The sequence below is a fragment of the Falco punctatus genome (genome assembly GCF_963210335.1).
Source record: "Falco punctatus genome assembly, chromosome: 8".
Lineage (NCBI taxonomy): Eukaryota > Metazoa > Chordata > Aves > Falconiformes > Falconidae > Falco > Falco punctatus.
The window spans coordinates 6,721,552-6,733,937 of record NC_137588.1 but is presented as its reverse complement, the minus strand read 5'-3'; the positions used below and the strand labels follow the sequence as shown (position 1 = coordinate 6,733,937).

The window sequence follows — 12,386 nt, the reverse complement described above, 5'->3', positions numbered from 1 at the left end:
AGAGTATTTTACTGCATTCCCAGAATAGGAACAATATTTAATAAAAGTTTCTTACCAGAGCTAGGCATGTGGTTCACTCTAGGTGGATTCAACAGCTCTACTGGCTGGTCTCTGCCAGAAAGCCCATCTGGAAAGAGAAAAAAAAAAGATGAAATTAAAAAAAAAAAAAAAAAAAGCCAAAACACATCAACTTTTTGATTACCTGAGCTATTTTTAGACATTCCAAGCAGAAAAAAAAGATCACTAACCAGTTATCAATGTAAAGCAGAAACACAAGTAGCATAAATCAATAGAAACAAGAACATTAACAGGACAGCTGTGTAACAACTGCTTACACTAAAGCATAAAATAAAAGATACTGCATCCCGAATTACGCTCAGGTTTTCCAGGTCTTTAAATCCACAACTGGTACTGATCCCAATCCAAGGAAATACACATGTCAGCTTATAAACCTTACCATACAATAACTAAATTGCAATCCATTCCTTGCTCTGAGAACAGAGTGAGTTAAGACAGAAACGCAGCTCTGTGAAGCAAAGTTGAAGAATAGCTGTAATATGCCAGGGAGATGTTAAGGAAAACTGACAAATCACTGCAGGAGATTAAAATGCATAGACATGCATAACAAGCTCCATTTTGCATAAGTTTGGATTTCAGAAAGGCATTAAAAACATATTTTGTAAATGATATGCAGAAATCCATCTTGCCAAAGCAGTTCTCTATTTAAAATATTTCAAAGATTGTATCTTGCATTCAGGTACAGTTAAAACAGAAGAACACAGTACCTACTGCTATAGACTGCCAGACCAGATTTTCTGGTCACCCATTCCCCTCCCATCTACACCCACCCCCCCGCCCCCCCAATAAAAGTGGCAGCAAAAAATGCTACATTATGTTTTCAGTACTTAGATTATGAATACTGGAATACAGAAAACTTATCTCAAACCCATTTCTTCCACTGTAAATACCTGCACCTTTGCCAGTTCCATCTCACTTGTTCTCCTCTAATACCTTTCTGTGCTCTGTGCTGCAGCACAGATACGATCAAGCCAAACCCTGTCTGGAGACATCAAAGAAGTCACCCCATCTCTCTCGGTAAAAGCAAAGGACAGTATTATAAAAATGTTAAGATGTCAGTAGAACATTAACACACATACAAAACAAGAAAAAAAAAAAAAAAAGAAACCATCACACTTTGTGCTCTTCTCCCTCTTTTCTCCATTCCAGCTTTCTGTAGAAAAAGCGTAGTTGGGTCTTCTCCATCACTGGCATGGGTTTGCCTCCAGTGACCATACCCAAGGATCAGCGCAGCCTCCGGCAGTATGTCAATAAATTAAATTATAGCCATGCTGAGTTCTTCTCAGACAAGTAATATAGATTATTCACACTATAATTTTTTCGGCTATTGGCTTGTTACTTCTAGAGCCAAGAGAGTGGCTCGCCTCTCTGTACCAGTGGCCAACCTATGGCATCAGTGGGATGAGACTCGGCCAGCTGAGCTTCACCTGCGCAAGCCGCAGGGAGCAGCAAAAAAGGATGAGGCAATGGAGTGAAAGGGTAGAGAAACACATCGCTATTTTAAATAACATTCAGCTATCAGCCTCTACAGATTCACATCCCAGTGGTCTCTGCAGATCAGAGTGTAAATGGATAGGGGGAAAAAAAAGAAAAAAAAATCATCCTTCCTGGTTACTATAAATGTCAGGTTTTACAGCTTTATTTTTTTCTGTAAGACAGGCATTCGTTGTCATAGCCTTCATTAGTAATTTTTTAATTCATTGGCGAACTTCAACCCCACTTGCTGCTGAAGCTTTTGCTATGTTTCTGCACTAAATGTGCCAGCACCACCCAGGGATCATGAGCAGCTCCCAAAACTCATCACTTCAGCCTGTCAGCAGCTGAAAAAAAAAAAAAGAAAAAAAAAAGATAAAAATCACTCTGCTGGGCTCCCCTAGCAACGAAGTAGCAGCCGCCCCAGCTGTACCTGCATGTGCCATGGCTCGGCTGGAGAGAGCATCTGGGAAAAGGGAATGCTCAAGAGGGAAAGGCAGGAACAGCCCCAGGACTCCCACCTTTTCGTGGGGAGCGGAGTACTTTCAGGTTCTCTGCCGAGCTATTTCAGGTGAAGATGTGCCGTCAGAGGAGAAGGACCCACCTACCACACTGAGCCCTGCACCAGCAGCCCAGGTGCTCTACAAGACAAATCCGGGTCAGCTTTGACGAGAATACCCATTTGCAGCGAGGCTGTCGGAGCAAAGGTGCGCTTCCTCATGCTAAACCCAGCACTTTTGAACATGTGACATATTAAACCTGCACCTCCAGCAGCACAAAGCTGCTGGTAGAGGACAACTGACAAAAGCCCAGCTATCCATGGCATGAGCCCACAGCAGGCTCTCCTGCTGGCCAGACACCGTGGATGGGCACCTGGACAAAGCAGGCAACCCACGCTGATGCAGACCAAACCAAGAAATCATGTTGCCTGTGGAGTTCCTCCAGCACTGCTGTGAATTTTCAGTCTCACCAGTGCATCAGAGATCACCAAGAAAAGTGTTAGTTAGTGGGGATTTTTAAGGCTTTTTTTTTTTTTTTTTTTAATTCTAAGAAATAAAGTACCTACATTTTTCAACTATTTAAAAAAAAACAAAAAACAAAAACACAAACCAGCACTCCTCAATCTTTGTCTCAGAATGAGTAATAGACTAATCACAGAAGAACATTTAAGAACATATTTTAAAGTACTGATACTTTAAACACTGGAAATGAAACCAAACGATGTAAGACCAAGGTTCTATATTTGCTGTATTGAGTGATTAAAAAAAATAATTCTCTATTTGTTGGGGGGGGGGAAGAAAGAAAGAAAAGAAAAAAAAAGAGGTGGTTTGGCAGGAGTTACTTGTGTAAGGCACCTCTTCTCCTAAGCTACTAGTATGGATGAAAAAGGGTTAAAGTAAAATGTAAACACGCGAGCTGGCACATCACTTGTATCCTCCTGCGGGGTAAGCTACCTCACACCCCAAGCACACTAAATGCATCCACCCCGCAATTGTAACATAGCAAATATGCTATCTGCACAAGTCGTTTACCGTATTTATATTTTTTAAACCCTTTGAGTTGGTGGGTCCATACCACAATCATTTCACCCTACTTGCTCCTGATAACCTACTGTCTTGTTTCCCAGCCCTTGCACTCTCCTCTCTCATGCAACTTGCAGACAGGTACATCACCTCTGGCTGCAGGATAAAAACCTGCGCTTCCAGGCAGGCCCACGCAGCCCCTGGGATGACCCAGGATGTACCTGGGGCACCTGCATTCACTCCCACTGCAAATGCACCTCCACTTCTGGAGGGGAGGGGTGGAAGCACAAGCATGCAGGTGGCTGCACAGAGGTTGCAGCGCCCATGCAGCACCAGGCATCCCCGTGCTGCAGTTCCAGGCAGCAGCCCCACAGAGGGAACCAAGCATCCCTAGCATCTCCACAGTTAATAAAACGGTGAGAAGCAAAGCAATGTTGAAGACATTTCCATTTACTCGCTTTCTAGCATCTAAAGGAGTTTGGGGTTTGCTTTTTTTATTAAAAAAAAAAAAAAAATGAAGTAGCTGTAAACAAACACAAGTTCTGCTCTATTGCTCCCCATACACATGCCTTCTCTGTTACTATAGGACACCAGCAGCAGTGAAAAAGCCAGGCCCTCGGAGAGATTTCAAGCTCATTTTATACAGCTGCTATGACTCACTGCAGAAGCCGTGCACATTTGAGAAGCCTGTGCTCTGTACCCAGACTGCCCCAGCCAGAACTCGCGTTGTCCTTTTCCCAGCAGCATCCCAACAGCTGTAGGCCAAAGCCAAAAAGTCTTCCTCCAGCCACCTCCATAAATGCAAGCAGTCTCTCCGGTTTCAGACACCACTTGCTGTCAGGATACTGCAGGGGATTCCCCAAAATCAACACGGTTGTACACTGGGTCAGCTACTTAGGGTGAGAAATACTCTTTTGCTCTGGATTGCGGTAGTTGCACAGGATCTGTGTTACGCAAAGATGCAATGTTTCATCTATCAATGAGCTTCACTCAATAAAAAACTGAGTGTCTTGGACTCAAAACTTTGCTTCACGTGCAGAGTCAGCTTGCTTTTTGTGAGCCCAAAAACAAAGAAAGAAAAAAAAAAAGAAAACAACACAAACTTGGCTTCTCGAAGCAGTTAAGCATTCTTCTTGTCTCTTCAGCTTCCTACAATGAGCTAAAGATGCTACAAGAAGCAAAGAAATAATTTAGTCAAGAGCCTAGGTGATCAGTTTATTAGGAAAGTTAAAATACTGCAGCATTTAATGAAGCATCATATCTACTGCCAACACAATACTGACACAGCCCCCACTCCCTAACAAAAACGAACAAACAAAACCCCAACCCAACCCAACCAAAAAAACTTAAGCCTTCTGAAAGGAGCAGAAGAGTCCCTTACACCAGTCTGAAAGAAGGCTTTAAAACCCTAACTGCGCTACACCAAATTTTGATCAATTACTAAAATCCATAACACCCAGTATACCAGGGTTCCTCCTTGTTCAGCAATACTGCTGCCCACAAAAGCGCTTACTTTGATCAATTCATTCTCTCAAACAGAGGAGCTAAACCCATGTCAAACTTTTAGAGAATGATCTGTTAAAAAAATTCTAAGAACTGACAGCTGAAAGACGGAGGGGTTTGGAGGCCTAGGCTGTGATTACGTGCTTTATGTGAAAGAGCAAAAAAATCCCATGTATTGCATATTCAACTGTGTTGCTTCATAGATCCTGTTGCACCATGACACTGAAGATAATCTGGTCACCTGGGGTAATCTAAGCCTCAAGAAAAGTGTGTTTTCTGCTACTGCTGCACTGGGTTTTCTTATCACCATTACTGGAGACTCTCTCCTAAGCCAATCAATGTATAATTGACCTTTGTGTGAGAGAGGAAAAGCAAGATGGTTTATCCCAACACTTTGAAAGCACTACCACAGCAGTCTAGGTCTGTAAAGGCTAAAATGAATACAATCTGTTTCCTTTACAAAAAAGTTTTACCCCCACCTACTACCTTCACAAAGTATTCAGCTCCAATCCTCTCCACAATTCACCGCGTATCTACAGAGAAAGCTTTGACAATTACAGAACTAAAAGAAAAACACAGAAATTACCTGTGCCACACACAACTCTACTTTTATCCCTGTTACTGCCTAGAAGGAATCACAGGGGTGGTTTCTGCAGCTCCCAAAAAGTGGGCAGGGATGGGAAGCAGCCTGTCTTACTGCCATGGACAGACAAAGACAGTGCAAAGAGGTCAAACCATGCAATCATGATTTCACTCTTTTACAAACCACAAACCCCAATTTGAATAGTACTGAGACAAACCAGATTACCTACAAAATATTTCTGAGCTCTCTAGTAGCCAAATTTTTTTCCTAAGCTACTACAAATAATTGTCAAGAAAACATCCTCTTGAATTAGTTCTGCATGAATCAACCTAAGGTTTTCACCAAAAATACCAGAAAAGCGCAGGGCTGAGTTGTCCCAGTTGTACCGGGGAGGCTGAACTGGGCAGATTAATCCCAGGGCTGACAGCAGCCGGCAGTGAAATGAATGCCTGCAGCCTGTCCGGTCCAAGATGCTCACCAGGGAAAGACAAACTGCACCATCCATCGAGCCTGCAAGGAGGCAGACACCAGCCTGTCTGATTTATGGCTTGAGTTAGAGAACATTTAGTGTAGCTTAATTTCCAGATGGGTATTTCTAGTCATTAATTAATAAGATGAAGCCATTATTCATTGATGGGAACACTTTATTTTTATCCTAGTCTGTTTCAAAGAGTTGTTTAAGTTACTTTAAAAATATAGCCAGGACAGGTTTGGAAATAGGTGGGTTTGCAGGATTTAAACATGTTGAAAACAGCAAAACAAAGGCAAGATGGCTACAGTACCCTCCAGAATAAGACAGAAACATGCACAGATAAAAAAATTCTCAGAAAAGATGAAGCAGCAAAATGAACATCATCATCATCCAAGGCAAAGGCAAAACAGACAAGGACAGGGATGTACAGCTTTATTACCTCAAAGAAAAAAAGAACCAAAAAAGAGGTTAAAGCATTCAGGGAGCTCTTAGAAAGACTGTAAGCAGCCTTACTATAATTAACTCTGATGAATTTAAAAATGCAAGGCAGAACCGGGAATGAAGTGGTTATTTAAATAGTTTTCCATGTATCCAGATCTTTCACCCTGATGCAAATCAGCCTGGCCTACTTGAATACCTTGAGTAAAGTGATGAACAACCAGCATGATCTTTAAAGGACACCCAGGGTACAGGAAAACTTCTGCAGACCTATAGAAGTAAAACTTGAAGAGAGGCAGGGGAGAAAGGCAGGAGCAAGAGGTACAGAAAATCGGCATTATTGACTAGGATTTTATTTCCTGAAAGAAAGGACAATTTCAAGAGGCAGAACAAAAACAAAACAAACAAAAAAAAAATATCAGGTAACAGGTAAAGCAAGATGTGAAGTTGAAGGCAGGCAAATGACTTGTTTCTCTGTCAGTTTGCCTCGCTGGCAAACTGGCAAAAAAAAAAGTTATTTTACTCAAGTTATAAAAGAACACAAGCAAAAAAAAAAAAACCACCACCAAAAAAACCAACCACACAAAAACAAAAAAACCCCACCAAACCAAAAAAACAACAATCCACATTGAGATTGAGAGGCTACACAGGGCACATCAGTAAGAAAATCAGGTCGTCATGAATCCCCCCAAATGAAGTACGCACCTGGTTTAAAAGGGCCCCTCAGTCATCATCTGCTTCTGGATCTACCACATGCACCGTGCTGTGGCAGTTCACAATTCACCGGTAAGAGCCATAAAGCTGCATTTAAAACTCAGGTTTGTCCTGACACCCTAGAGAACCCCCCCTTTAGAGCGTGAGATGCAGAGTTGAACGGCAAGCTGGAAAATGGATGGCCAAATGAGAAAAACCCTACCCACCTTAATGATGACGTTGATCATATTAACAGTCAAAAGTACAGTTAAAAATGAAAAATACCTGGCAAAACAAGGACACAACAAAGAAAAGACGAAGGACTTTACAAAACTGAGCATCCACTGTCGGGCAACAGCGCAGAAGATGTAAGTTCACTCCAGGATGCATTAGCAGGCACATATAGACAAGGCAGGGGAGGTCATTACTCAGGGATGTGACAGACTCTGCGGCCAACGTGCTGCCCTCTGGTTTAGATTCAACACCACAAGATGAATTGTAGGCAATCTAGGGAAAAACCTCTGAGAAAAGATTTTAGAAAAATGAAATAGAGGGTCCACAGAACTCGTAGTTTTTCCACCATCAGCCAGTTCTCAGCTGAGGGAAGATGACACAGTGGCCCTGAGACTCTTTCAGGATAAGCAATTACCTGCTAATGCAGGGAGTTTGAGACCTCTTGACCAAATAAATTTCTGGTCTTCCTTAGTCATATACTTTCTGGAAAACACTTCACTACATAGCAGTAATTGATTATTTCTGAGAAGACAGGGAATTATCCCTCCTGTAAGCAACAAGTCCTAAAACCTGAGACCCTGCCATTGAACTGCCAGTCCATGTCCTCCAGGCGAGGCAGCTGCTGCCACTTGCCGTTCACAGCTTCGGCTTCCTTTCCAAGCTGGTTTTGGAGTGGGCTTGGCACGCAAATTGCAAAACCTCCAATGGACTCTACCATTCTCTGTAATACAGTAGGAAACAAAAATATTGTTTACATATTTCCAGTTGGTAGATATGGAAAACTAGTGCAAGGAAAACCATTGAGCAGTCAGACATCCCAGTAAGACATTAGCAACAGTCTAAGTGACTGCTGACGAATTTGGTAATTGTTTCTTTGCAAACCACTCACAAAGCACTAACCAGATGATTTTGGCTATTTTTTCCCCAGATAGATACAGCTCAAAAGTTTGCCCCTGTAATTTCCAAGCCAAAATAAAAAGAAGCTGTTCTATCTCAGTGTCCAATCGATAAAAAGCTTCAGGCAAAACAAGGCAGCTGACAGTAAGCCCAGGATAAACAGCCATCAGTTGGTATCTAAGAGACTATCCCAACCACATCCTTCCAAGAGCATGCATCCACATTTAAAATTAAGCTTCTGCTAAGGACAGAAAGAAAGGGGATGTTTCTGGATCAATGACTCCTGAATTTGTAGTTGTCATCAAGAAAACAATTACCTTGTTCTCCTCACCCCTTTCTAGTAAAACAATTATGAACTTGTCTCACAAAGAGAAGAGAGATCCATCCCCTTCTCTCCAACCACGCCACCTTCCCCATCTGCTTCACGGTACAACTGGAGGTCACTTGAACACGACAATAGCGCACTTCATAGAAAAAGACAGAACCAGCCTCACAGTTACCGTCTCCTAAGGGATGAGCTGGTGCGTGCTGCATCGGGGTTACCTTCCAAGCCGGTATGAAGAGGCGTGTTGGCAGGATCCGCTTCCATTTTGTTAGGAGCGGAGTGGCTGCCCCACTTCCCACACTTTTACGTATCCTGTAGTTTTAGTTGCATCACGGAGCAGTCTGAGCACACAGCCTGGATATTATTTTTTGGGGTTTTTTTGTTGGTTTTTTTTTTTTTTTTTTTGGGGGGGGGGGGGGGGGAATACATCTCAGACTCAACCCGAAATGCCCTCCAGTTCACCTAACACACTCCAGCCAGAAAAAGGGGACTCGTGTCTGGGGGACTGGCCTGAAGGCAGTCCTAAAGCAAGCTTCAAAACAATCCTACACAGCCTGTACACCTCATCAGCAACATTTGCTGTGCTCCACGGAGCTGATCCTCCGCACGGTACTTGCCATCACAGTCACGAGCTGTTCTTCTTGCCTTCCCCTTCCCCCAGCTCCCTCCCTCTGAGGAAGGCTGCCCAGCGGTCCGCAGCCTCAGCCCTTGCAATCAGGCTGCTGCCAGCCGCTTACGGGGGGACAGGCTGTGAAAAGTGAGAGCTCCTCACCCTGACCGGCACTGCCCAGGAGCTATGCGCTGTCTCCATTACACGTGTAAGCCCACGGCAATTTCATGGACCTCTTCCAGACCCAAGAACATCTTGTGGTTTTTTTCCCCTTCCGCTATCAGCATACATGTACCACAGCCACATTATGAAAAGTATCTTGCATTTTTATACATGAGCTGGGGGGGCTGTTTTGCTGAACAAGGTGCAAATGCTATTTTTCCGTGTTACTTTTTGGTAGGATTTGGGCTGGGTGAGTGAGGGGGTGGTTCTGCCCATTGCTGTATTTCTAAAACCGACCGTGCATTAACCTTGTAGCCTTGGGATGCCAAGCAGCTAAAATAGGATTGCTGAGGAATACAAGTCTCCAGCCCTGACCGTTAAGAACAGCCCGCTAAAACACCCTGACTTGCATATTAATGGCTACGGCGTGTAACAACAAGTTAAAATATTAATAATGAGAATAGTAATTAGCATGGACATATTATTTATTTGTCTACTCATTTGAAATTTACAGAGGAAAAAAAAAAGTCTTCAACATTTACAAGAAAGCAATTAAGGCAGCAAATGGATTATTTCTCTTTAAACCTATGAGAAAATGCTCAGTGCATATTTCCTCTCTAATTTGTCTGCACTCAAGAAGCTATTTTTGGAAGTCTCCCTAGACTGTATTGTAGCACCACATGTACTGTAATGGCATTTTAATTAGCCCAGAGAGCTGGAAGATGCACTACGCATCCGAAAGAGAAGCAGCCTAACAAAATGAGCCCATCCTTCTCTTCCCTTCTTTGAGATTTACAGCAGCTATCAAGTCAAAATACCAATTATGGTTTCAATTGGAATCGACTGTGACTGCTATAAAAATCCAGAGCATTGCAACAGCCTATAGAATTCAACAAATGTAGTATTTTAAGCACTATTTACTCATACTTTAAAAGGTAGATGGTAAAAATAAAATGCTGCAGATATCAACAGGCAGGACAGCGGATAGAAGGAAAAGAAACAAAATCATTAGATTTGGGCTCTAAATATGTTAGGGTTTGGCCTGCAAGTATAAATAAGAAAATAGCCATTTAGATGAAAGCTAATCCATTCCTCTTTATATGGGGTTGTTTATGGGTCTTTCGTATTATTATTCCTACTGCTACATCTGATATACAAGTTAGCCACCTTCCATTGCAGTGAGTGACGTAACGCATAAACATCAGAAGGGTCTTGTATATATTTAATTCGCCGTAATTCTGACTCCTTTACTTTTGATGCAGTAGAAACTAGGTCAGGCTGACATCCGCCTTGGTTACAGAAGAGGCTGACATACCTGCAATGGTACACCTCCTTCATGCCCTTGACAATACTGATGACTCCAGAGACATTCACAGGTCCAGATGTCAGGTGGAGCATTCCACTGAAGCCAGCAGCAGACCACAGCACTCAGTACCTCACAAGCAAGAGCTATGATGTGTTTCAAGCTTTCTTTTGCATTGTAATCCACATTGGTATTTCACAAGAGGCAGAAAGATACTCTGGCGTAATGTCTACTAGAGCTTCATACTGCTTTCCCACCAAAACCTCAGTAAAGATACATCCAACGGATGCCACTTGGGTTAACACAAAGGTAAAAGTAACACTCGGCAACAGTTAGTAAGCATGGCAACCTTTACCATACTAACAGGGGGTTACCCCAAAAGCTCAATACCTAAGATGTGTTAAAACAGGAAAGGCTGTAGTCCTCAAGATATTTGGAGATTAATATCCAAATAACAATACGCTCCTTTTCAAATGCCAAATTGTAAAAGTGGCGTGTTCTACTTCCTATGCCATTATTTTCCTTATTCTTTGCAATGGGAGGATAATGCAACTCCTACTAAAGATTACAACCTTCAGTTTCTTCAGCAGACTCTGACGACTTGATCCGCACAGAAATTTGAAAGATAGGTCATTTTGGAAATCCACATTAATAAAAGCATCCTTCCCATTTAAATGTAAGTAATCTAAGGTCTGTGGTAACCTATCCATTAGATTAAAGAGATAAAGCTTACTGAAAATGGTTTGACATAATTACAGCAAACAAGAACAGCTAGCCATTTCAGTAGACCTGCTTCCCCCTTTGGGCAAGGAAAGTCAGAACTCCCTAGAGCCAGCCTTTCCACCATCCCCCAGGCAGATAAAGCATGAAGTTGAAGAAAAAATAAAATACAAAGGAAAGAAATACCACATTAAAGAAATAGCAGGTATAGTACGCTTTTGATGTGTATTCTTCCTTTTAAAGCCAAAAATATCCATATTTAATCCTGGTTTTCATTCCATTCTCCTGTAACAAGTTTCAGAATCAGCCCATTTGGTACACAGAAGACACCTATGAAGTCCGATTACGGACCAGCTCAAGCAGGCACTTCCAGTAGAAGCAAAGCACGTATCCTACACTCCAATCACTTGTCGCACCTTAGCCATTTCTCGCTGTCACTCAGGCATGACGGAAAACCAAGAAAAACACTTGCTCCCATTCAACACCAAACACCTACCTAGCAAATTCAGCTTATCACAAAGGTGGATGGAACAGCAGCGTCCCGGCCGTTCCCAAACGTGCTCTGACACCTAAGGCAGGAGCCGGCTCAGCCTCCTTTGAGAGCTCCAACACCTCCCGTGGGCGATCCTGCACGCAGCCGCCGGTCAATCTGAACAGCCGCCGGTTTTAGTTCTCCAGTTACAGGCTGCAAAGACCACTATCTTATTTCATGCACAGTCACCGTTAAGCACGCATGCCATACCAGGACACCACTATGTCAGAGACCCAGCTCTGGTTGTGGCTCAGCTTACCCAATCGTTTCCCGCAGTCTCTCTTCTGCAGCCAACGTATCAGAAGGTATTTGGTGGTGGGCATCCAACACCACCTCCTGCCTAGTGCTACCTCGAGCCCCAGGAGGACAGCTCAGGGTTTCCACCACATGGAGAATCATAGAATGGTTTGGGTTGAAAGGGACCTTAAAGATCATCTAGTTCCAGCCCCACTGCCCTAGACAGGAGCCCATATCATAATAATAATAAAACACATCATTGTGTATCATTGTGTTCCTGTCTCCCCAGGGTGCTGGGAGACTCGGGGTAGGGTCTGCAGGAGCCCACTATGTCCTGATGTTAAATCCATCTCAGATGAGATGCTGCATGCACAACAAACCTGGTACTCCGCAGAGTACTTTCCCATGATCCCCACCCTATCTGACATAATTTCAACAACTACCAACACCAGGCAGCAGGAAAATTGTCCCAGTCTACCTGCTCCTGATATAATACCAGGCATTATCTGCCAGCTTTAGGTAGTCTGCATATAATATCTGTACATGAATTGACATGAAGATTTCTAAAATTTGGACTTCAGATATTTTTAAATCACAAGGGGG

The 12,386-nt window shown here is 42.9% G+C and overlaps 1 protein-coding gene across 11 annotated transcripts in view; it reads right to left on the bottom strand.

Moving 5' to 3' along the window:
- Positions 1–12,386, bottom strand: part of HDAC4 (histone deacetylase 4) — a 270,456-nt gene that overhangs the window by 166,299 nt on the left and 91,771 nt on the right. For 6 of the 11 annotated variants that reach the window (XM_080400676.1, XM_080400683.1, XM_080400682.1 and 3 more), the window contains exon 1: positions 56–12,371. In XM_080400676.1, coding sequence (XP_080256802.1) covers positions 56–221 — 166 coding nt within the window. In that variant the 5' untranslated portion in view covers positions 222–12,371. Of the gene's footprint in view, positions 1–55; positions 12,372–12,386 lie in introns of those variants that run through there. The other 5 variants (XM_080400678.1, XM_080400686.1, XM_080400685.1 and 2 more) reach the window with 1 other exon arrangement.